Genomic DNA, 26,856 nt, shown 5'->3' on the forward strand with positions numbered 1-26,856 from the left:
AAATAATCCACAAAAAAGATGTGATTACAGGAGACAGTTTTCCAGAATGATTTTAAATAAACATTTTTTCATGCTAGATTTTTTTTCTCTCCAGAAATAATTTTAAGATGTTTCCCCCTCTTATCCTACATTCAAGAAACTTATCAATGAGTAATAGTTGATTTAACTTACGGTGCTTAGGGGAAGTCGAATATTGATAGGTATATGTTAGGGTTTCTAACTCAAACTTTAGGCAATTCATTTGAAACTGCCCCAGATTTCTTCTGGTCTTCAGGAAGTTCAGGCCAAAGAGCATATTGAGCTGTGAGCTGTGGTCAGGGGCAGCAGCCTCAGCTGGGGCTGTGGTGCTGGTCTCTGGAAGAAACTGTGGTCTTTACAAGAAATGGAAGGGTTCAACCCAGAGGCAGCAGTGGTTTGGGCAGAAATAGAAAGAGGAAGATTCGATGCCCAGCACAGCAGATGAACGATGGAGAACCAACTTGTCCGTACATTGCCAGTATATTTGGCATTTTCTTTGTCTGGGCCGAGGTGCAGGCAAAGAAATATCTGTGTTGTGTTCTGGTAAGGTGTTAAAAGAGCCTTTACTTTTGTGTGTAGGTTGTCTCTTTCCTGGTGTAAAATGAAATTCTTTAAAGGTGAAATAAAGATATTACTGTTAAAATCTTGTGGGGCAAAAGGGTCAATGATAGAACATATTCAGATATGTTTAACTTCCTAAGAGAAGTGAGATGGTAGAGTGGTCTAGTGGCATTAGAGAGATTGGTGGGAGAATAAGGGATTTGAGTATATTAAGGTGCATAGCAACTGTGTGGGTATGTGTGAGTTTTGCTTATTTATTTTACCTTTAAAGTTTAATATAGTTTTTCCTAAAAGGACTGACTTTGAGTACTAGTGCAGGAAAATCCCAGTATGTATTTAATACCACTTTTTATTCATTTGCCAAAAAACAGTTAAAAAGCAAAAGGAAACTGTACAGGTGCCTGATTCTAGGAAGAGACCTCCATTGAAAGAACACTAACATTAAAGGCTGGGTTTTTTTTTAAATTATGAATTATAGAATCTTAAGCATCATACCAATTCAGTCATTCAGACAATGAGTATCTCCTGGAGTATATGAAGTCCACTTTTTATTAGAATAGCAAATAGGCTTCAGGGAAGAGTACACTGAAGACTTGAAGAGGACTCTCTCTTCTCATCTGCCCATCTATACCTTCTGCCTCATCCTAAGAGTGAGTTACCTTTGGCTGATCCATGTTCTTTAGTGTATGAACCCAAGTTATCCAGTTTTAAAGGTTCATTCTAGTTGTAAGTTTAACATAACACATTCCCCACTACATAATGGGAACATCATGTCATTCTCTCCTTGCGCTCTGTGTAGGGAGAGCCAAGGATGAAATTATCAAGGTTCGTTTTAGAACTCAGTCTTGGAAAGTCAGTCATAACTTGGCAAACCAATGTAAGAATTCTGCCAAAGGCTTCCAACCTCTAAGTCACTCATGCTGATGGAAATACTCAACTGTAGATTAGCTACCTATTCTGCCATAGCTGAATGCTTATATTCACCTCTACAGTGGATTACAGGTAGACAATGATTCTTCCAGTGGCCTTGTTGAATGATGGCAAAATTATTTTGAAGTGGACAAGGCAGGGGTGATACACAGCATTACCATCAGGTACATGATACTGATCATTTGTGGCCAGGATCCACCTTTGAAGGCTGAGTCCCCATTCTGGTTGGTTAGTACCCGTGTGATTCTGGCTACTGACTGTTAAATATTTTGACTAATCCCCTACATTTCCAATACAAATGCACTGCATATTAAAATTATTGTTAAAAAAAATTATTGTTAATCATTATATTTCTAACTTCATCAAGAAGTTATGTTTTATTTTAAAATTTAATTATGTAATGTACCTCTTAACCATTTATTTTTTCACTTCACCAAACATGTTTTTGAAACACCTATGCAAGCACCCTGTTGTTTTAAAAGAAATTTACTCAACCCTTCATGAAATAAAGTGAAGTTTACATTTTTTTTCTATTGATACTCTTTATCCTTCTAAATATTTCTGTACTCCTCAGAATCTTGATGTCTCCTTTTACTCTCTTGCCAGGAAATGGGGGGAGGGTATTTGATGTGTATTAATTGGGGTCAGGAGCTCCCAAATCAAGATGTAATCTGAAGTCAGATCAGGAGGGAAAAAAAACAGGGGTAGTGACTAGCCCAGTTCAGATTAGTATTCATTTTAAGTGGGTTGTAGACATATGGAATACCCTTTAATTTTTGGAATTAAGAATAATGATGATAATGCCTACCATTTATTGCACCTGCTTCACCTTGAGCACTGTTACACTTTATACACAGTAGCATGTTTGAATCAATATGATAAATTTATCTTTACTTTTATTTGGGTTGGTTATTGTGTTGCATGGGGAATTTGGCCAGATACACCCTGCTGACTGAGCCTGTCCCTCATGTATATGATGATCTGTGAAGTCCTGCTTTGCTCACCATTGAGCCAGACCTTTTTTTTTTTTTTTCAATTTGTTTAATGACTTTATATCAACAGCTGTTAGAGCTTGTTAGTCATCAAAATCATCACTGGTTGTGTTATTGTTTCTAGGACATAGAGCAGCTTTAATTTCAAGTTACTGGCATCAGACTCACCCCAGAAGTCTTTAGACTTTAAGTTGGTAGTTAGTTTATTTTTTTAAGTGTATTTTATAGATTATGTTGTTACAGTAGTCCCAACTTTCTCTTTCCTTTGCTCCCCTCTGCCCAGTACCCCCCTTCCTTTCAACAATCCCACCCCCCTTAGTTCATGTCCATGGGTCATGCATATAAGTTCTTTGGCTTTACCCTTTCCTGTATTATTCTTAACTTCCCCCTCTATTTTGTAACAAACAATTATGCTTCTTAATCCCTGCACCATTTCCCCATTTCTCCCCCTTCCCCCTCCCAGCTGATAACCCTCCAAATGATCCCCATACCTATGATTCTGTTCTTATTCTGGTTTGCTTAGTTGGATTTTGTTTTTACTTTTTAGATTCAGTTGTTCATAGCTGTGAGTTTGTTGCCATTTTAATGTTCATAATGTCGATCTTTTTCTTAAGTCCCTTTGACATTTCACATATTAATAGCTTGGTGATGATAAATTCCTTTAGCTTTATTTTGTATGGGAAGCACTTCATCTGCTCTTCCATTCCAAATGATAGCTTTGCTGGATAGAGTAGTCTTGGTTGTAGGTCCTTGCTTTTCATCACATTGAATACTTCTTGCCAGTTCCTTCTTGTCTGCAAAGTGTCTTTTGAGAAATCAGCTGGTAGTGTTATAGGCAGCCCTTTGCAGGAAACTCTCTGCTTTTCTCTTGCTGCTTTTAAGATTCTCCCTTTATCTTTCACCTTTGGCATTTTAATTATGATGTGTCTTGGTATGGTATTTTTTGGGTCTAGCTTGTTTGGGACTCTCTGTACTTCCTGGACTTGTATGTCTATTTCCTTTGCCAAATTTGGGATATTTTTCTTAATTATTTTTTCACGTAAGTTTTCAATTTCCTGCTCTTCCTCTTCTCCTTCAGGCACCCCTATGGTTTGGATATTGGCACATTTAAGGTTGTCCCAGAGGTTCCTAAGCCTCTCCTCATTTTTTTCAATTCTTGTTTCCTCATTCTGTACTGGTTAACTTTTTTTTCTTGTGTTCCAAATCATTGATTTGAACCCCATTTTCCTTCCCTTCATCATTGGTTTTGTGTAGATTTTCCTTCGTTTCTTTTAGCATAGCCTTCACCTCTTCCCTTATGCGTTTGCTATACTTAACCATATCTGTCAAGCCTGTGAGCATCTTTATCACCAGTGTTTTGAACTCTACATCTGTTAGGTTGGCTATCTCCTCGTTGCATAATTCTCCCACTGGAACCTTGATCCATTCCCTCTTTTGAGCCATACTTCTCTGTCTCCTCATCTTGACAGGATTCTGTGTTTGATTGCCTCTGTGTCTGAGGTAGAGCTGTTGCTTCTGTTATGTTGTAAAGGGTGGAGCCTTAGGTATTCATCAGTAGAGGGCAACCTGTTTCACCATGTTGTGGCACTGTTTGTTGGGGAGGGGTCTGAGAGGGAACAATGGCACTTGCTCAGCACTCCCCCCTTTTCCAGGCACTTCTCCCACTTTGTATGGGACTGGCGCCTCTCCAGCTGTTGCCCTGACTGTTGTTCCCAGTGTGGGTTTGTCTGCGGATGTTTTAAGACTGTGGGGCCCCTTTAAACAAGTGGTATCTGCTAAGAGATGAGCAGTTTCTTCCTCTGCCCCAACCCCCACTGGTTTGCACAGTCAAAAGCAATGAGGCTTTATTTTCCCTGGAGCTGGGACCATGAGCTGCATGGTCTGATCTGGTGCTGGGAGCACTCCCTAGATATCCCTCCTGATGTTTTAAAATGTGTGACTGCACTTTCCGCCAGCCTGCTGCTGCTGACGCTGCCACTGTTGTTGCCACCGCATCGCATCCTCTCTGCCCCAGCTCCGCCCCTCCTACTTGTCTGGATGAGTATTTCTTCTTTATCTTTGTTTGTTGGATTCCATGCAGGTCAATTTTCTAGAGCTTCTGGTTGTCTCTAGTTTTGAGGTGCAGTAGTTGTATTCCTTCTTAGTTGTTGAGGGAGATGCAGCATGTCTGCCTAGGTCTCCATCTTGGCCAGAAGTGTAGTAGTTTATTTTTATTGAGCCCTGCCTTGTGGAAGATAGAGTAGGAGAGGTATTTATAGAGGATCCATGTTGCTCTGCTGCAAAATTTCTGCCACTTGGCTGCTCCAGGCATTCTGGGGAAAAAAATGGGAATCTTATCACATAGTGATAACATCACACTTTGAGAAAGCCCTTGGGCAACTGAGTCATGACAAGTTAGGTGAGTGAGCAGAGAAATGACTGGCTTCACCTTGTGTGGAGCAGACACACCTGGAGCCCAACCCAGACCCTCAGCCTCAGTTTGGATCCATGAGGACTGGGAAATGGGGAAAGAGTCCCCAGGATGAGGACAGCTTGAGGATATCCCAAGTTCAGTTTAGAGGGCAACTGACTAGCCTACTGCGGTGGGACTGTGTGTGTGCACGCGCGTGCGTGTGTGTGTGTGTGTGTGTGTTGGGAGGTGGAGGAAGTGGAAATAAAGTTGCAATTGCAAGTGAGGAGCCTGTGTACTTTGGGTTTTCCAGAAACAGTCGTGCCTCCCCCTCAGTAGGGCTAAGGAGCCAATCCAATGGTGCTCAGATAAGGTAGATTGAAAGGGCTCCTTGTAGTTATTACATACCTATTTGCATCTTGCTTGCATTTTTTATTGGTCATTCCCATTTCGAAATCCTCCACTACACGTAAAACTCCTGGGTCAGTGGTTCTGCACTGCTGGATCTTTCCAGAGAGAAATCAAGGAAATGTGGGAGCCCCACCATTCTTCCCTGGCATTCTCATCTAAAAGATGTACACAAGAGCACCCTCTTAAGGGTGGATACTAGGGGCTCATTAGAGCTGTATGCTAGAATAATGCCTGGTTCTCAGCAAGCACTTGGTAAATACTGTTCACTAACTAAATGAATTTGTAAGATAAGAAATCGGTATGTAGTCAGAGCATTCAACTCTGCTTCATTTTCAGCCTTCTTCAGTTGCCTCTGCAATTTCTTCTCTTCCCCTATCACCCACACTATGGGTCTCTCAGCTTCTCATCTTAGTTCTCATCCATTTGAGCCCACCTCCCCTCTCCTCATGCCCCTACCTCACCCACCCCAACCATGTGTGTCCTCCTTGTCTTTCACGTCTCCCAGAGTCTGGATGGGAATGTGGGCTCCTGTGACAGCGCAAATGAACTTAATGGATAGACTTGGGAGGTGCCAAGGCTGTTTGTCCCTTCCCTCATATCCATTTGGGAAATCTCAGTGAGCATCACGCTCCTGGGCTTTAAGCAAAACAAAAAGTATTAAACATTAATATCCTGAATTACTGCCCCTTCTAAACACAGCAGTGTAGTTGCAAGTTAGTTTTCCCTTTCCCCATTAAGTTGATTCCTTTTTTATTAAAATATAATTGACATATAACATTGTGTTATTTTCAGATGGACATAGTGATTCTATGTATATGAATATTGAGAAAGGATCACCACAATAAGTCTAGTTAATATCCATTACCTCATATAGTTCCAACTTTTCTTTCTTGTGATGAGAACTTTTAAAATCACTCTCTTAGCAACTTGCAAATATACAATACAGTATTATTAACTACACTCATCATGCTGTACATTATACCACCATGACTTATTTTATTTGTTTATAATTGCAAGTTTGTATCTTGGACCACCTTCACCCACTCCTCACCTCCTGCCTCTGGCAGCCACCAATCTGCTCTCAGTAGCTATGATTCTTGAGTCATTGATATTTTAGTTATCGTTCCTCTTAAAGGAGAGCTAATGGAAGACCCTGTGGGAGTCCTTGCTCTCCTAAACTGATGGTAATGACACAGCCCAGAAGTCACTGCTGCCTGATCAAGAAGTACCGGGCTTGTCATGGCCAACCCAGGCAGGCTTCTTGTCAACACTTAGCAGCCCCACAGAATGTACCTTTGGGATTCTTTCTTTCCACCATTCCTGGGATTTCCTTCCGTCTTTGCTCGCTTGCCTCCTGTTGCACACTTACCTCCTGGAATTTCCTCCCAACCTCTCAGAGCCTGGTTTCTCATAGGCTCAGTTCAAGTAAGGAGATGGTGAATCAGTGAAACTTCCCTTCAGGTTTCCACATGCATGTCTTTTTCCTTTCTGGTCATGTCCCTAGACTCTGCCAGCTTGGCAAGATGGGAAAGATGCTTACTAACTATTTTCTAGGGCTAATCCTAGAAAATGTGCCCAGAACAAGTTTTAGAAAACATAATTTTAGCACTTTTTATATACATTTATTAAGTGTCTCTGAGAAGCTATGACTTCAAAATTTAAACCATTGCACTATTTTTTCCACAATGGTGAGTTCTTTATCAGGTACGTTTGGTTCCTGTGGCTCCTGTAGCAAATTACTACCAACTTAGTGGCTTAAAACACCATAAATGCATTATCTTACAGTCGTGGAGATCAGAAGTCCAGAATGGGTTTCACAGGCCAATATCAAGGTGTTGGCAGTGCCACACTTCTTCTGAGGCTCAAGGGGAGGATCCATTTCCTTGCCTTTTCCAGCTTCTAGACACTGCCTGCATTCTTTGGCACACGGCCCCTCCTCCATCTTCAAAGCCAGTGGTGTAACATCCTCTAGTGTCTCTCTGACCCTGCTTCTGTCATCACACCTTCTTCTGCTTCCCTGTCACATATAAGGACCCTCATGATTGCATTAATCCTCCCAGGATAATCTCCCCCTCTCAACATTTGTAAAGGAGTACATCTGCAAAGTCCCTGTGCCATGTAAGGGACCATGGTTACAGGATCCAGGGATTAGGGTGTGGACATCTTACAAGGGCCCTTATTCAGCCTACCACATCAGGGAAGCCACACTGTCACAGTGAGTCTTCTCTAAAAATGTAAATATCAAAGTAGATTCTCTAACGTCTTGTTTTATTTTCAGATGCAGAGAGAAATTGTTTATGCAAGAGGAGATGGCCCTGGTGCCTCTCGACCTGGATCCACAGCTCATCTACCCCATGCCATTCCAAATTCTCCACCATCCACTCCGGTTCCCCATTCCATGCCACCATCTCCATCCAGAATTCCTTATGGGGGCACCCGCCCCGTGCTTGTTCCTGGCAACGCCACCATCCCCAGGGACAGACTCTCCAGCCTGCCAGTCTCCAGGTCCATCTCACCCAGCCCAAGCGCCATTTTGGAAAGAAGAGATGTAAAGCCAGATGAAGACATGAGTGGCAAGAACATTGCAATGTACCGAAATGAGGGTTTCTATGTGGATCCTTACTTGTATCACGAGGGACGGATGAGCATAGCCTCTTCCCATGGCGGGCACCCACTGGATGTCCCTGATCACATCATTGCATATCACCGCACAGCAATCCGGTCAGCGAGTGCGTACTGCAACCCTTCTTTGCAAGCAGAAATGCATATGGAGCAGTCCTTGTACAGACAGAAATCAAGGAAATATCCAGAGAGCCACTTGCCTACACTGGGCTCCAAAACACCCCCCACCTCTCCTCACCGAGTCAGTGACATGAGAATGGACATGCACACTCATCATAACGCACACGGGCCCCCTCACACCATGCAGCCAGACCGGGTCTCACCCAGCCGCCAGACCTTCAAAAAGGAGCCAGGCACCTTGGTGTATATTGAAAAACCACGGACTCCAGGACTATCCGGCATTGTGGACCTTGGCCCTCCTCTAGTGGAGAAGCAAATGTTTGCTTACAGCACTGCTACGATACCCAAAGACAGAGAGACCAGGTAACGTGGTGAGGGTGGCCGAGGGTGGTGTGTGCCCAGGTGTTGTTCAGAGTTGCTCTTCAGAGGTCAAACCGGGAGAGCAGATAGCAGTTGAGCCCCAGCCTTGTGCAGTGTGCCTTGCGAAGGATGCTGCAGAAGGCACAGAGAGGATCAAAGGCCATCCTTGTCTGCAGTTTCTGAATTGGTGAGGGGGTCAAGAGAGGCAGCCCATGGCCGTGCTAAAGGAGGGTAGTCACACCAAGAGTGGTCAGCACAAGCTCCCTGAGCCTAAGTCAAACAGTGTTACCATTACCTACATCTGAATAATTCAGAAGAAAATTGTGATTAGCAGAAACCATTCAGACAAATAAGTCAAGAGCTTATATTGATCTGTCACAGAAAACAAGGAGTGAGCGGTTCAAGATGTAGCTGTTTGAAAGGATGATTTGTGTTTTTCCTTGTGTGGTGAAACTTTGTTTTCTTATCTGGTTTTGGGAAATGGAAAGAATGTGTTACTACTGGCGGTCATCTAAAGTGATAAAAACATAAATTTGCATAAAAATAGGATGGTTTAGATTTAATACTCATTCCAGGGTGATACTGAGGTCAGCAAAATTATCTAGTGAATGGCACACACTGGGCATTTTAATTTCTTTTTTAATATGCATATTTTTTAATTTGCCAGTCCAGAACCTTCCTACTACATCTTAAAAGCCCTCCAAAGTTCAATAGTAATAGAAAAGCTAATTTTGATAGAGGGAATTTCTCTTGCCTGAATTGGTTAAAGGAAATCAACATAATAATTACAATCACAAAAAAAATCTAGTCAAAGAAATTGAGTCAAAAAAAGATTAAGCCTTTTACCATTGTCATATAAAAATTCAGAAGTATGAAAAATAAGATCTAGATATTTAATTATTCAGTACCTTATAAGAACCAGTCTTTCTCACTCCTCACTAAAAATGGTAGTATCACTTACTGCTATTACATAACCTTATAAAAAGAATGCAAAAATTGTGAATGGAATATGAATTATCTATTTTACTTTTTCCCACACAAATCAGAAAGCCATGTCCTAATTAGCAGAATTGTATCATGCAAATTGTATCATCCTTATCTGTTCAGTCACAGCAGACAGATTCCTGGAGGATGGAAAGAGAATGAGCATGGAAGTCTGGGGATCATTAATGCACTAACAATTTTAATCCTCCCACACAACTGGAAAAACAAAAAACAAAAAAACAGCAGTGGTGACTGGCTTGATTATGTAGGACTAAGAAAAATTAATGATTGGAAAAGAATGTCTATTTCCTCCTTTCCAAAGGTCTCAGGAAGTGAAATTCTAAGAACCCAAGAAAGGGATACTTCTTGTGACCGTGGACAGCTGAGGGTGTGGGATAAATACTGAAGCTTATTGGAACAGACCAATGTCACAACTGCAGGGAAATCTACCAAGATGTGCCTGAGTCTCAGAAGCTTGTGCCCTGTTCCTCAGAGAAAGGGTTATGCGTCCTCTGCAGTGGGCTGTAAGGGGCTGGTCGGGAAAAATGGGTCACTTAGAGGATGGGACTTAAGAGTCCTAAGAATTTAGGAAACAATTAAAACTATTTATTTCTAGAGTATATTGTGAAGGCCAGAATCCCCACCATCCCCATCCATCCCCATGCTGGCCCTCCTTGTAGGTGGAAGAGGACTGAGAGCTTGATACCACTGTGGATCGTTTTAAGCTGTTACCACGCTGCTGGGCTGGAGGCGTGGTTTGGTCAATGATGGTGTCTGACTTCTTCCCCAGCGCCTAGCTCAGTGCCATGCCTGCAGTTACCACATGTATATAACTTAATGAACATCATCGAATCCAGTTTTTTATAGGATTTAGTTATGAGAGGGAACAAAATTAAGGAGCCCTCTGCTGATATGTGGAGTCTTCTCTATATTGGATCGAAGTCTTGAATAGTTTTAGCCTTAAGTAGCATCAGTAGTCTTTCAGGGCCTCTGCGTCCTCTTTAGGTTTCTGTTAGAAATCCTTTTTAGAAATTCTAAATTATCGTCTAGAATAACAAGTATTAGAAAAGTTGACTGAAAAGATTAATGTACACCTAAAATATACTGTCATTTTTGCTACCATATTCTGTCATATGATTGTAATTATGAACATAATTTTACATTTTTGCATTTTTTTCATTCCCTGAAATGTGAAATGGCAGAGCAAGAATTTTATCTCACACATCTCACCTAGGTGATTCCTCACCTGTTAATTGGCTTATCTCCAGAGGGTCAAATTAGAGTGCTTGTATGTACATGAGCAGACTAGATTCCTTTCTCCTATAGGTAGGTGTGCGCGCACACACACACACACACACACACACTTCGAGACTTAAAGCTCCCATTACTAAAACACCTAAATATCATCACTGACTCAACACAGGCACATGGATAAAGTGTGTATACAATGATTCTCTAGTAAAAAGAATTTGAGCCTGGAAGTTCTGCTACCAGCACTGCCACCTATCACCCCATAGTTACCTAGATAGTCATACTTCCTCATCCACTATAATTCTGACCTCTTTTACAGACTTAATGACTGGACTGAAATGTAGTACTGCTAGGCGCTACATTTATAAGTACTACTATTTTAAAAAGAAGAATTATTACCGAGACCCTTTAATGGGCCAAATACTGTGTTAAGTAGTTTCTACACATCATGGGATATAATCATCATGACCCCAGGAGGTACAGACTGTCATCATCCAATTTCACAAATCAGAAACTGAGCTTAGAGAAGTTAAGTGACTCGTCCAAGGTCACAAAGCCACGAAGTGACATAGAATGTCCAGATCCATTAAAGAATCCATACCTTTTACCAATGTGCAATATTCTGCCTGGTGAGTAAGAACTATGAGCCCCACCTTCATCCCGAAGAGAAGTGAATTCAGGAGTAAATTCTGAGCATTTCAACAGAATTTTCCAAAAATTGTTTCAGGATTAGATGCTAAGCGAGTGCTCCTAAAGGATATTTACATATTTACAATCATAAATGTGGTAGGATTTGCTTAATTACATTGCTAAATATATACATATGTGCCATTTAAAATATAACTGCCTTAGCTAATACATTAGCACAATTATGCAGAAATACAGAGAGAATATAAAGAACGCTCTTGATAGATTTTATTTTTTAAAAAAATGAATGTGAATACTATGTCAATGAAAATTTTTAAAAACAAGCACAAAAAAACTTGTGAAGCACAAAATTATAGTTCATTGTTTCACCTATATCATGATGTTATTTTAGATATATTTAATCTGTGTATTTTTAAAGAGTCTTCATCCCCTAAACATCTTAACTTCATGAGTATAGGGTCCTATGAGGTGCCAAACCAACTTCTGTTGCTGATTCATGATGTTAGAAAGCAAATAAATCTGAGAGTACTTTTTATATAAAACTCTGAAGTGAAATTTTACATCTAAGATGTGAAGCTACAAAAACACAGGAGGGAGACTGAGCGATCTGCAGCAATGCTTTCCTTTGGACATGGCTGGATTCAGATGCTGTTCAGAAGAGCACTTCTATGAAATAGCCCAAATAACTGCAGGATGTTTGAAATCACAGAGAAAAAGCCTTTCTTTCCCATCTGTACTCAGGAAACTTCCAAAGGTAGCTTTTTTTGGTTTGTTTTTTGTTTTTTCTTTTGAGGACACATGATTTCATAACAGATCCATTGACGTGAAAATGAGTTCAAAGCAGTTTCATCTTGATTCTTATATTTAGTCATGTGCCTTGACTTAATGAGTTTGGCATCTCTTTTCTTATAAAGGTGCTTCCACAAAATATTGAGCAATGAAAAATTATATATAGAAGACCTTCAAAAGATAGTGTATCTAGGAGAACAGATATGTTGGTAGGGCTCTCCTCCCAAGATGACCCTGGACTTTGGGGTAGAAGGGAAGAGTACAACTGCTTTGACTTTCGGGATAGCAGTTCTTGTGTCTGAGCATCTAGAAAGAAAAAAACCATCTTGAGGGATGAAGTGACTTTACTCAGACGATTTCCCTTCAGCTGGGACTCCGAGAAGAGTGTGGGTCCCTGTGACTGTTAAGGAGCGCTGACGGAGACGGCGCGTGACAGGTGACTGAGTGCATGAGGTTCCCTCTAACCTCAGTTATAAAATTACTTCATTAAATAGCACCATTATTTCTATTCATAAAATTCTAACACATTTATGATTTATGTTTTGTTATTTTCTATTTATAGTTTGGATCATATAATATGCAGTATCTTTATTGAAATAACACTCAAAATTGAAGCGTGCTCACTTCAAAGTGATTAATAACTCTCCTTCCAAGTGTATAACAGATTCCTCCTAATGTAATATCTTTCAAAACATAGTACACTTGAACTCAGATAATTTTTTTACTTTCCTTCATCTTCAGTAGCTAAATGCAACTAACTGGTCAAGAGTCCACAGAGGAGCAAATTCTTGCCCTGTCTGAGCATGTATATCTAGAGAAAGAGAATGCACATGAGATCCCGCTGGGATTTCTAGAGTATTGCAGATTTAAAGAAACAGCATCTCTGGTCTTGAGCCAATTAGAAAGAAGGGAAAAGAAAAATTATGTGTACTAGAGGAAGCCTGCATGCTAACTGGTAGTTTGTATCTGTTCTTAATAATTTTACATCATTTTCTCATTTTATGAGGATTAAATGTTTCTCTGTTGGTAGCTTTGAGGGGTGGGATACATCCTTCATTGGCGGTTGGTTGAGTGAAAGTCTAAACTCAGATTTATGTCATTTAACCATGTTCACGGTGACCGACAGGTTGTTGAAGATTATCTAAACAATGCTTTGTCCTTGCTAGAGAGGTGAGTCTGAATGATTCAAATAGAATAATTGAATTTTTTTTTTCCTTTTCCAGAGTATATTGTCAGAAGTGAACCACATCAGATATATCCTAAATAGTTAGACTTGGCATCTTTCTAAAGCAAAATTTCCTTAAATTTGTTCACTATTGATATTTGGGGCCTGATAATTGGGGGGGGCGTTCTCTTGTGCATTATGGGATATTTAACAGCATCCTCAGTCTCTACCCTATTAGATGCCAATAGCAGACTAACCCCCCAACCAGCCTTGCCCCAGTCATGACCATCATAAATGTCTCCAGACATGAAATGCCCCCTGGAGCATAAAATGCCCCTGGTTGTGCAGCACTGCTCTGAAGGAAATTTGGACTTTTTCTACTTAATGCAGTGTAGAAATGAAAGAATGCCTCGCACTTAAGGCGTGTAAATGGAGTCATAAAACACAGATCTTGACAGTTGTTACAGTTCTGTTCTTACCTGTTGGTAAAGCAACTACATTATTGTCCTAACTTGCTACTGTTACCTTCATTTCATTCAATCTGCTGTCAACCATTTATTGAGAGGCAGTAACAAGCAGTGTTTGTGAATGTGGATTCCAAAGCCAGATTGCTTGAGTTCAAATCCCAGTTCTAATACTTACTTGCTAGCAATTGGGATCATTGACACATTACTGAATCTTGTTCTGCCTCCGTTTGCTCATTTGTAAAATAAGGGTGATAATAACACAGCTTCACTGGATGAAAGAACACATTACAGTTAAGTGCCGTGTGCCATGCCTGCCATATTGTAAGTGCTCAAAAAGCGCCTACTTTGAGAAAAGCATCCTACTAACAAGAGCTGGATATACAAAGCTGGCTAGGACAAGGGACTATTTGTGAGTATAATACCAAGAAAGACATAAAGCAGGGGAGCAGGTTATAGGAAACAGAAAACTAAGTGTGAACAGACAGTGGAATCAACTGGGCTTCAGGATCCAAATTAGAATGTGTAATATCAAAGCCACATTTAAGTCCATTTCAGGAGAGTAGTCAAGGGCCCAGGAGCAAAAAGACAAGCCAGGATTAGGGCATCCTTTTAAAAGGGCACCGAAACCATGTGACTGAGGATGAATATGTCTAACAAGGTGCAGTTGAGATTATGAGGTTATCTGTCTTGATGCCTAATAATGCCTGACTGATTCAGCTCTTGTCTGAATTGGCTTTCCATGTAGCTGTAACTATGGATCAATAAACGTTTATTGAGCTTAGCTGTGAGCTGGATGCTTTGCAGGACACAAAGAAACTTCTATGTGGTCCCCTGCCCAAGGAAGATAAACTGAAGACTGTCATAAAACATTAAAATTGTAATATAAACATATAAGCAATGCCACAATTAAGTATAGGAAGTTTCTGGACCCTGAATGCCTACTATAAAAACTGTTTTGCAGGAACAACCACAAGAATAGGATTTCATTCATGGGTAATGCTCAGGGATTCTCTTCTTGTCACTTTGACAGTGGCAATGTCTCCTAGTAACACATGGAGAAGGGAGGAGGCCATGCCAAGTCACTATGGGGAAAGAATGGTTCTCCCAGAGCCAGGAGCCTCCTTCTGGAGGAGTTCTGTTCCCAGCACCTCCAAGTCAGGCCACATTTTCCTTGAAAACAATGAGGAATAATGATAACTCTAATAATATATTGTAGGCTATAGATGCTTTCATGGACCAGCTGGAAATTCAACCACCATTTACTTCAAGTTCTAAACAATTGAAGTACAAGTAAACTTTTAATTATAAGCCTAATTTGGGGACTGCTTGTACATAATTAATTCCAAACAAGTGATACAGACAATTATTGCTATGAATTCAGACAAGGGAGCGCTTTCCTGAACTTATATTAGTCTGGGAGCCTTCATGAGAATGTCAAGATGAACTAAAATGTAAGGGATATTTACAATAGAATGAAAGTTACCATTTGGGAAGTCAGACTGATCTTCATCCAAAATTTGCTGTATTTCTACAATTATGGTCCCTATAAAAATGACATCTGGATATGATGTTTTGCAAGTCTCAGAAGTCAAGTAAGGGCTGATAAATTGAATTATTGCTTCAGTCACAGGAATATAAACTTCATAGTTAAGTAATATTTGCTAGTCATTTCTTAATTGCTGAGTTCAGGCAACAGCTATATGATAAACATGATACTTAACTACCTGACAAATTTTGAAGATAGCCCTCCTCTTACACAAGGACTATTCTATCAAAAATACCAGTGGAATGACTGTCACAAGGTCTGTGTTACTTCAAACCAATTTCTCAAAAGAAAAGCTGTCATCTGTCACTAATTAGATGAAATTTAAATATGTCCTTTGAATATTCATGAGATGCTGTCAATCAGATGCCTTAGGTCTGAAACCAGAAGCTAAGCTTGAGGAACCTAAATACTGTGAGACTCAGATAAGCCCCTTTCCTTGCCGACTGGAACTTCTTTCTTCAAAGAGAAAACAAATAAATGTTTAGGTGCAGCTTCAGCCTCCTTGAAAGACTCAGTGCAGACTCATTGTGGGTTCGACCCAGCCTGAAGATGGGGCTCCTCTAAATAGTCCAACAGCCCGGCAGCCGGATAATCCTGGGCTCTCATGATGTCCAGGCTACACCTTAGCCTCTTTTATGACTAGGTAGTTGTCTTTCTCTCTGGTGAAGACCATGGAGGTCGCACTTGTTTTCAATTTTGGACTTTATTTTTCATGAAGGAAATGATTCAAAAATATAGCCAGTCTAAGCATGAATTTGAACTTTCGAAAACTGCAGGTCTTAAGACGTCTGTGTTGCCCACAACACTCTTGTAGGACCAACTTGCGCTGCCAGGAAATACCTCCTCTTTCCTCCTGTCCATCTTCAGAGCTGAAGGGATCTTACAGGACACTCTCCTAATCAGTGGCTTTACAGAAGGGGAAACAGGAGACTTCCCAATGGTCCAATGACTGCAGCTACTGGTCAAATGATGTTTTCACTCTCATGCTGTCTCAATAATTTTTTTGTCTTCTTAATAAAGGCAGTGTATCCTAACTCCTCCAACAAGCACAGGTATCTAAGAAGACAAAATTAAAACATACAAGAGAGACGCCAAGTATAGGAAATGTTTTCCTTCTTTTTCCTTAAGAGTCATTATCTTCTTTTGAGTCCATGCTGTGGCTTTGCAGATCCAAAGCAGGAGGGAGAAAGGGGAGCTTAGTTCCAAGGCTCCCTTTGGACCCCTCAGGAGATAGTCGTTCCACAGCTTCTGACACCGTCTCTTGTTGGAAGGTAAATTACAGGCCAGTCTGTGTTCAGGTTGCCAGAACCTGAACAAACAGCTATTCATTACTGGTTTGTACCTGTACAAAAAAATGAGCTGTCACTTGCAGAGCATGAATATTAAAAATTACCCTTAGGGGAGAGAAAGAAAATGCAAAGTAAGTGATTTCATCAAGCAGGGCATAGGCATCCCCTGGGGAGTGAAGGCTCTCATCACCCAGGAAGTGGAGGGCCTCACCCCAGCTGGTGAATCACTAAGCAGGCAGCTCAGAGCCCTGCAGGAAGCACTGGGTGTGCAGGTGTCTGCAGATAAACTAGCCGTGTTTCCTAGAGGAACCCTACTCCCTGAGCCTCGGGGCCTTTGCCTGACCGTGACAGGAACCATGACCTCTTAAGGGCTCTGTGCAGTTTAAATGAAAATTAGTATAAGATCCTTTTGTGAACTGGAAAGGTCTCTAAAAATAAGAGTCTTAATTGACATAAAATTATGAAGCCCTAGTCCCTTGCATAAAGGAGCAGTAACGTGTTGGCCATTGGGATCTGAGAAACTCTGTGTCCCTGTGCCTGACTTAGGACTACATCTGGTCCCAACCAGGACAGCCTTCCAGAAAGTGAGTTGTGAAATAGAGGCTACCTGGAGCGTTCCCAGGAGCATTTGCTGTGCTGGGCAGGACGCTGTCAGAATGCCGGAAATCAGTGATTGTGCGTGTTGGGAGCACAGGCCTGGGCGTGGCTCAGCTTTGCCCAGTCTGCTGGGCCTGACATGCCTGGTTTCATTTTTTTGTTTGTTTTTTGTTTTTTGGTTTTTTTTCTGCTTCAATCAAGATCTCTGAATTAGAATGGGAAAAAAACTATGGGGTCTAAATAAGTTCCCTCCAACTAGAAAATTGTGTGATTCTGGAAGACTAAGTCTGGCAGGATTTCAGACATGGTGTTCTCTAGGTGTTGAGAATTAAGGAATGGGCGCCTCTATTTAACAAGACGGGGGGGGGGGGACCTTAGAGGCCCTATTTCCTCTGCAGTCAGAGTTCATTCAGCCTTTTCCACTCCCTGTCACCAGCTGCACTCCACATCCACCGGCTTCCTGTGTTTGAACTTGGGACTTTCTGACCTCTGGGACTTTGCATTTGCTCTTCTCTTCCAGCAGTCTGTCTGCCTAGCTGGCTGGCTCCTTGCCAAAGGCCAGGCTTCATGCCAATGCTACCTGCTCAGGGAGGCCTTTCCCGACCGACCATCATATATACACACGCACATAAACACAAAATAGTATGATTAAATAAATAATATATGTATATATGTAAGTATATATTTTTGTATTTACATATATATATATATATATATATTTCTCTACTTAATTAGCTTGTTGTACCATTACCCTCACCCCTAAAATATAAGTTCTGTGAGGGTAAGAAGCCATTTGTTTGATTCACAGTCATAGCCCCAGCATTTGACTCTATGCCTGGCACACAGCTCATGCCAGAAAAGTGTTTGTTGAATGAATGAAGTTGAAGCAATAAAAGGAAGCCTTCCATATCCATACATATTTCAGATTATAAAGTGCTTGCACATACATTTTCTGGCTTGCCCTTATTTTCCACATCTCTGTAGGATGACACCCCTGTGGGACAGGGAAGGCAGTTGTTACCCTAGTTTGACAGTTGAGGAAACTCAGACTCAGAAATATTGAGTGATTTATGAGTGGAGATTTGCATCTCCCCCTGGATGTCTATTGCTCAGGTCAAAATCAGCATGTCCAGAAATGAATGCTTGTTTTCCCTTATCATGTATGATAATTTTATCCATTGCTTAGGCCAAAAGCCTTGGTGTCATGGTGCTTACTGACACTCCACATTTGGGCAACTAGAGAGAGCTCTATATCCAAAGACTCCCTGGCTCCAGCCCATGTTCTCTGCCTCATGCCACTACTCTGGTCCAAGCCACTACCACCCACTCTCGCCCTATCTGCCTCAGTGGCCTCCCACCAGGTCCCCCCACCCTGTCCTGTCCACCTCTGGAGTAAGAGCAAAAATCTCGGTTAATTCCTAGTCCACTATTTTTGCTTCCATTAAATTTTATTAGTCTAATGCTTCTGTTTTGCCTGGAACTCTCCTTACATAGAACACTCTGCTCCACTCTCTTCATCTTCATCTTCTCTCTCTGGCTAAATCCTACTATTCTTCGTGGCTCCCTTCACATGCTTCCTCTCAGAGGGAGTAGCTGTCCCCTAGGCGACCCCTCGGACTCTGTCATCCAGGACCATCTGACCAACCACGAAGCATACACGCACCCTGCAGAATCCAGCCACCAGTGCCCACCTAGCTGGGTTGTGTGAAGCCTAGATCAAGAAGCTTTTACCCCCAGGGCTATCACACTCAACAGCAATTGTTGAGTTGAAATTATAGGTAATCAGACATCACCTGGCAGTCAGGGTAAATAGCCGCAGTTATAATATGTGAAGAACTATTTATTACCGGGATTACCACTATCCCACAACATTCCTTCTCACCTCTCATTATAAACTCTCCTTCTCTCAGTGCCTTGGTAAATTTATGAAGGTTAGAAATAGCTTTTTTCCTCCAGATCCTCATAAATGGGGCTCCATTTTTTGCCTACTCCTTTCTATTTTTTAAGATTTTATTAATTCTTTTAGTGAGGGGGGAAGGGAGGGAGAAAGAGAGATAGAGAAACATCCATCGGCTGCTTCTCACCCACAATCCAGATCCAGGCAGGTGCCCTGATTGGGAATCGAACCAGCGACCTTTTGGTTCTCAGGCCAGCACTTGACCCACTGAGCCACACCAGCCAGGGCTTGCCTGTTTCTTTTCAGTTGTCATCCAATGTGTATCTTCCTGGGTCATAAGTAAAGTGCAGAGCATTCCAGGCAAACACTTTCGCTCTGGCCGTTGTCTTTCCTGACTTGGGGAAAACCTGGATGCCTGAGGAGAGGATTCCACACTCTGTCTCCTTGAAGTACCACCAAGAAGAATTGATGGGGAAAGAAACAGATGGACACACAGGGGCCTTTCTTCTCAGTTATTTCTGTCCTCAGTCAGTCAGAAAGCGAGATCAGCCAGCACAGGCGCAGCAAGGCTGAGGGAGAGGCCAGCCGCCAGAGAATCCAATCAGGATGGTGGAGAGAGTGTGTGTGACCTGCCTGAGTGAGGGGCAGGAATATTAAATCAATTTTCCAGACAGTCTTGGTGGCTGAGAATGAAGGAGGTAAGGGTTCAGGTAAAGAGCTAGTTTGTGTGAATAAGGGAGCCAAAATCAACTGAAAATTGCTACACTTAAAGAGGATTTGGGAGCTTCTGATCTGGACAGGAAAGCTATACCAAGGAAGAATTTAAGGTCAGAGTACGTCTGTGAAGAAGAGTTTGAGGAGCTATAATGCCAGACTTTTGCAATGGCATGTGACCAACAGGATGCCGTCTTCCCAGGCTGAAGTCATTCAAGGAAGTGAGGGGATTTTCTAGATCCTGGTAGGGAACTGGTGTGTGCCACGTGCCATTGAGTCAGCTCTGACTCCTAGCTGCTCTATGAATGAGTGAGGTCCACAGGGTCCTGTCCTCACAGCCCTGCTCACTCCTGTAGACACATGCCTGTGGCTTCTTCTATGCAGTCAGTTCATCTCATATTTGCTCTTCCTCCTGTTCTGCTGTCTTCTGTGTTTCCCAGTACTAGCGCCTTTTCCAGAGAACTCTGCCTTCCTATGATGCGCCCGAAGTGGAACAGCTTCGGTTTTGTCATTTTTGCCTCCGGCGACGTTTCAGGCTCCATTTGCTCTAGGACCCACTTGTTTGTCTTTCTAGTGATCCTGGAGATCTGCAGAGCTCTCCTCCAATTCTGTATTTCAAACGAATCATTTTCTTTTTTTCTGTCAGTCTTCTTCATTGTCCAGCTTTCACGTCTGTACATAGTAATTGGGGATGAAAGGGTACAGATGATCTTAGCCTCAGTCTCTAATGGCACTAGGGAACTTACAGACGAGTAACTCAATTCAGAAGTGGGGGAGATGTTGAGAGATTGTATGGACAATGGAATGATGGGCCAATAGGGAACATAAAACATACCCAGTCTTCTTCCGTGAGCAGTGGGCAGGGGGACAAACAGCCAGCCGCCTTCCAGGTCAGGGTTATAAACAGTACTTCTTAATGACCCTCTGTGTACGCAGTCCTCTTCTAAGGACTGAAAATGCGAGAAAAGTGCAAGAAATGGCTATTGTCTGTAGTGCATACAGGGGTAGGAGGACAGTATTAATGCACACAGACATTGTAGTCCATTGCAGTCACCACCAGCTCCGTCAGTATCGCCTCAAATCTGGATGGTTCATTGAGAAGTTACATTTGTTAGGGGATTTTGGAATAATGTCTCTAGTTATATACAGTAGTCCCTCTCTATATTGCGGTTCACTTATCACAGCCTCACTGTATCACAAGATTTTAAAAAATATATTTAATCATTTATCACGGATTTTTCACTATATTGCGGAATTTTGCGGTGCTGTATATGTATGTTGTTAAAGTTACATAGGTTTAAGAGTATAGAATATGTTTAAGAACATAACTAGTGTTTATAAAAGTGTGGAAAAGGTTAATAAGGGAGTGGGAAAGGTTAATAAGGGACTGGGAATGGTTTATAAGTGTGTGGGAAGGGTTTATAAAGCCGTAAAGTGTATATAAATACTAAAATAAATGTAAGGTTCCTACTTTGTGGATTTTCACCTATCGCAGGGATTCTAGAACGTAATACCCAGGATGAGTGAGGGAATACTGTAGTTCTTTTACCAACAGATTAAAGCGAAGCAGAAACAGAAAGTTTGCTGCTCAGCATCCTATTTGAAGCTTTACCACAAGTTCAGATAATTTGAATTCCAGTCTTCTGTTGAACTCATCTGAAAACAGTGTCTTTAATTACTTTGGTTTTTTTCCCTCATACCAGAGTCAGGGCATGAGCAAACAAGGGCATAACCTAGCTTTAAGCTGTTCACTGTTTAGTTCTGGAAAATGCCTTTGGCACTGCCAGGACTCAAGGTTTTAGTTCACTTAGATTTCTCCTAGAAAAAAAGAAAGTTACTTTGTAAAAGGAAGGTACTGCTTAAGAATGATACCTTTTCACTGCTGTGTCCACAGCAGCTTGCACTGTGCCTAACAAAACTTCAGTGCTCAGAAACGATTGTTGGTGTCTGGTTGACCATTTATCACTATCTGGTGGGGAGAGAGATGACAGGAAATGAGTGTGGGGGGGCACAAACTATTAGAACTAGACATGAATTGATAGACCACCTAGAAAGTACTCACAGAACGCTAGCCCTGGTTATAACCCTTGTTACTGATCATCCTGCACCACTAGGTTTCAAAGTTAGTGACTCGTTAGGAAGGTGAGTGCCTGGGATGGGGGGCCTAACCCATCCTACAACCTTGGCTGGCTGGTTTCAGCCAGCTCCCCAGCTCTTGTTTTGGATATTTAAAAACATAACCTAAGGGCTTAATTATAGGGGAATTACCAGTCTCATACTTGTTACAGCCTTGACTTGTTTTTTAATAGCCATTAATTTACTCAGATAGGCAATGATAGGACTTAATTCAGGCTTAATGAGGCCTTGGTCACAACAAAGACAAGTCCAATGTTGAAGGTGAAAACTTGAATCAAAAAAGTTGTGTAAATGGAGTTACTGACTAAACCTTATTCGCTCAAATGCATTAATGCATTTTTTTCCTTTACTCTGAAGACAGGGAGCAGACTGCAGGCAGTCCAGGTCTTGCTTGTCTTCTTCACAAACAGACAGGAACTTGCAGAAAAGCCCATTGTAGCAACAGGAATTTAAATACTGGGATCGGCACTTTACCTGGACTTGGACTTGATTTTTTTATTAATATTATGCTTGAGTCCCAAAAAGATTCATTCATCCAGGCTGACTTATGGCACTAAATGACTAGTTAACCACATATACTAAGACCATAAATGTGGTTTATAGAATGATTGAAAGTGGTTTGTGAAATTACTTTTAAACCATCTTTTCAACAGTAATTATGCCAGTTCTGTAATACCTTAAACCAAGTGATATTGGCAAGAATTAGCTTAAGCATCTTTAATATTTTGGCTATTATTATACAAAATTGCCCCTGTAATAAAATGATAGGGTCGAATATAATTTCTCTTCTTCCACTGCATTTTGCTTCTTTTCCTTTCACATTAAAACATCCTTCACAACATTTCATCATGGGCTAAGACTGCGTAAGTTTCCAGTTGCTGTAATTTAGTTAAACCATAAAATTGTTTCCAGATTACCAACCATGAAATGGAAAGACAATCCTATTTATGAATTTATAAATCAGATAAATCTCCCTCAAATGAATCCTGAAACCAAAAATACTTTGATGATTAAATAGGAGGGAAAAAGTTTTCTCATTCCCATGTGTCAAAGAATTGTATTTTCATAAAGTGGTTTCGGCCAAGATAGTGGAACACGCGTGTGCAATCAGTGTGCTCACTGCCCTGGCCACGTGCAGGACCCACTGTTTCCTGGGCAATGGCAGAGAATCGCTCCCCCTCAACTGTCAAGCTCAAGTGCCTGAACTCTCAAAAGGCTCTGAGAGATCATGTCTCCTTCCTGGTGGCCCAACCGGTAACATAGCCTGGAGGAGGCCACCCAGGAAGCATGTACTTCCATCCTCAGGGGTGCAAAACAGGAGAACCAAGGGTGTGGATCCTGGACTGAATATAGGGCCTTTCCTTCAAAGCATCCAGACTTTTACCCCAGAAGTTCTGCAACTATGTTGCATGATCACTGAGGAGTAAGGAGAGTGGGGTGCGACTTGGGGGTTGTCTTTCTCTGCACCCTAAAACCATTGTCTGGGGAAGTGCATCAGAAAGCCAAGTACCCACTGAGCCAAGGAAAATACCACCCTATGGACGCTGGTGTGGAGATGACCCAACCTGTGCTGAAACATGCAATTCTAATCCCCATGATGAATCAGCTACAGATCAATGTCCCGATTCTGGAACAATCCAGGTGCTTTGTTTTGGTTTTTAATGCTACTGCTCTCCTTTCTTAGACAAGGTAATGAAAGCTATTGGCCAGAGAGGGATCAGAAAGAACACCCTAATCAGGGTTGTGCCTAGAGCCAATATTGGAATCCCTTCTGCCATTTCAGAGTCCCACTTACTCTCTACAGTCATAGACTTGCCCATTCCTTACATTTTTCTTAGTAGTACTGTCATCTGTGTGTAGTTAGATTGTCACCATGCCTTCCTAACCCACACTGCAGCTTCATGGAACCCATTAAGCTGCTTCCTAACCAAAGCTGTCTAGACCCTAAAAATGTCATGCTGCTTTTTGAAAGAAAAATAGGGGAAGGAAGGGGAGGAGAGGAGAAAATCCTTTGCGTTTGCCCAGAATTGGCTAAGAGCAGCAAATAGTATATCTTGAGGTGGCCCTGAATGCACCTCGACTCTGAGGGCCATGAATTTATTCCTGCCAGCATTACCATGGGAAGAGTGGGGCACTGGACAACTTCCAACTGGTGCTTAGCTGGTCCCCATGGAACTCATTCATTGCCAGGAGCCCATTTGTGAGAGATTCTCTCCCACATGGCAGCAGCACATCAGCCACCATCGTTATTTCTGAGATACCATAGCAACTTGGGTCTGATGAACTTGGGTTATCCTTTGGGTATTTACTAACCTGCTTTCTTGAGTGGCGTTTCTTACTAATTTTTTTCTTTGGCACGTGCTCTGTGTTGTGGCAGAGAGGCGACCAGGGACACAGGTGTGACTGAAAATGCTTTGCAGCTCAGGGGTTTAGCATTCACTGCTACACCTGGAGACACATGAAAAGTCACTGCATGGAGAAGGGGATGCACTTCTGCTCTCACTGCTTGAGATTTCTCCTTCCCACACTCTCAGAGCAAAGAGATCCTACTATTCATATTTAAATTGTTTCTTCCTCCTTAGCAGGTGTACAGCCATTAACTATTTAGACTGCATGCCTTATGTCCAAGAAACTCAATATTGTGACAGAGCCATCCATTTTAAACTCAAGCAGGAGTCCCCAATACCCGGGCCATGGACCGCTACCAGTCCACGGCCCGTTAGGAACCAGGCCACACCACAGGAGATGAGTGGTGGCTAACATTACTGCCTGAGCTCCACCGCCTGTCCCTCCTACCCCCCACTCTCCCACATCCTTCCCATCCCCCCACTTTGTCCCCTCTCCCCATCCATGGAAAAACTGTCTTCCACAAAACCTATCCCTGGTGCCAAAAAAGTTGGGGACCGCTGAACTAAAGAAAATGCATGGAATTCAGAAGTCAAAAGCTTGCAGTTGTGAAACTGAGCTCAATGTTTTGTATTCCAAAGGCAAAACCCAAGGCCAAAAAGTTATGTATGGACAAAATTACCCTTGAAAGTCCTCTTGATTGCCATGGAGTGTAAAATACAGATATAGCATCTCTCAATAAATCCAACTTAACCAGTTATTGTTTTCCAGGGAACGTGCAGACCATCATGATTTCTTTCCATTGGGTACCAGATAAAATAGTTAGCTTTTCTGTAAAGGCCACAATGTGTGAACATGCTGTTTGTAGCACAGGAATCGCCATTGCTTACACTATGAGAGGTTGGTGGGACTGAGATTCACAATGAAGACTGGGGGCTTCTCTGTCACAGCTCATGCTAGGACACCTGCTTGTGGAGTGTGATGACAGGCAAGGTGCCCACACTGTTCAAACTGCCCTCCCATATCTCCCTTTATTGTTTTAAACTCCGCAGTAAATGTAACTGAATGTGCATGCCAAGATGTGTGTGACGTCCTCCGCACCTGGCCAGTAGAGGAAGGTCACTTGTGCTGTTTGCATATTGTCCTGAAAATAATGGTAATAGCCCTGCAAAACTGCCCTTGTCTCAGGTACAGAAATGTGAGCCAAATGAATTGTGATGAAGCATTAGAGAGCCCTGAACAGAGAGGTGCAGCATCTGTGCACGGAAATAATTTGGAGGACTTTTCGTCCAGATCTTGAGATGACCAAGTTGTTAGGAATATTTGTTTTTTTCTACTTGAATCTATAAAAGCCCTAGATTAAAGTTCCTATATCCTTAGATGGAGCACAGATCACCTGCAAGTCAGACATTAATTTCAATCATATTTTTCCATGGTCTTAGACATTTGTTGGTGTTGGCTTTCAGACAATAAAACAAGTTTTCCGTCACAACAATCATCTCCACCAAAACCAGCCATCGGCCCCCAGCTAAGGAGTACAGGTTAGATGTTTGTGCGTCTGACCCACAGCTGGCCTCAGCACACTGCTAGTGCCAGAGGTGACACTGCAAAGCAAGGCAGAAGGGCTCAAGATCGCGGCACACAAACAAAATTATTTCTGAGGGAGATGCGTTTCAGCTTTTCAGGGGGCCTCTGCAGATCTGTGCAGCGTCTTTTCAATGAGATCTTTGGGGTAATACTCAACTCTGATCTTCAGCTCTGGAGCTCAGCAGGGCTGTGCAGGTTCTTCACGTTCCCCGTGTCAGGCTGGGGTGCCCTTTGACCGCCTACTAGGTGGTACCTTCTTTGAGCGTCAGGTGATCATCCACCTGGACTAACCAGTCCGAAGGTCAATAGAGCTTTAACAAACAGTTCTCTTGTTTTACAGAGAGAGGATGCAAGCCATGGAGAAACAGATTGCCAGTTTAACTGGCCTTGTGCAGTCTGCGCTTTTTAAAGGGTCCCTCACAACTAATAGCAAAGATGCATCTAGGTAAAAAAAAGAAAGCAAACCAATTAAAAATAATTCAATCTATTTCTCTCTAATCATTAAGATCATTCATTCATTCAAATCTGTTTTCTTGTAATCATTTCAAGACTGAAAATATTTACAGCTCTCTGAATCATGGTTTGTTTGTTTGTTTGTTTGTTTTTTTTTTTTTCCTTCTGGTAATTCTTGGTCGAAGGTAACACTTTGGCCCAAGAAAGGTAAATGGGCTTCCCAGTGCATGTGGCTTCATGGACCACTGCGCAGTGCCTGCAACCGCCATCCTCACGTCTCCACATCGCCATCATCTGAAAGTCATGAGGGCCCGCCTGCTGTGTCCCACCGGCAGTGACAGCTGCACACCTGGGAAGCCTTTACCATCCCGGCCAATAGTGGTGCTGATGCCAAACTACCCTCATTGCTTGATACCATCCCTACCTGCTGCTCATTGCTTAGAATAATGAATGGAGGGGGCAAACAAAGGGCATTTTGGAAACTGTATAACTAATTGTCTTTTTTTCTTTTATTCAGTGAGAAAATGATGAAAACTGCAGCCAATAAGAACCACATAGATAGTGCAGGTAAGTGTTCATGGGGC

At 42.0% G+C, this 26,856-nt stretch overlaps 1 protein-coding gene across 18 annotated transcripts in view; it reads left to right on the plus strand.

Moving 5' to 3' along the window:
* Window positions 1-26,856, plus strand: part of KIAA1217 (KIAA1217 ortholog) — a 312,344-nt gene that overhangs the window by 233,231 nt on the left and 52,257 nt on the right. For 13 of the 18 annotated variants that reach the window (XM_090266607.1, XM_090266611.1, XM_090266612.1 and 10 more), the window contains 3 exons: window positions 7,580-8,406; window positions 26,160-26,264; window positions 26,790-26,839. In XM_090266607.1, coding sequence (XP_090122733.1) covers window positions 7,580-8,406; window positions 26,160-26,264; window positions 26,790-26,839 — 982 coding nt within the window. The remainder of the gene's footprint in view (window positions 1-7,579; window positions 8,407-26,159; window positions 26,265-26,789; window positions 26,840-26,856) is intronic. The other 5 variants (XM_090266616.1, XM_090266613.1, XM_090266618.1 and 2 more) reach the window with 1 other exon arrangement.

This window comes from Furipterus horrens, unplaced genomic scaffold, assembly GCF_987537825.1.
Source record: "Furipterus horrens unplaced genomic scaffold, mFurHor1.1.pri manual_scaffold_2, whole genome shotgun sequence".
Classification (NCBI taxonomy): Eukaryota; Metazoa; Chordata; class Mammalia; order Chiroptera; family Furipteridae; genus Furipterus; species Furipterus horrens.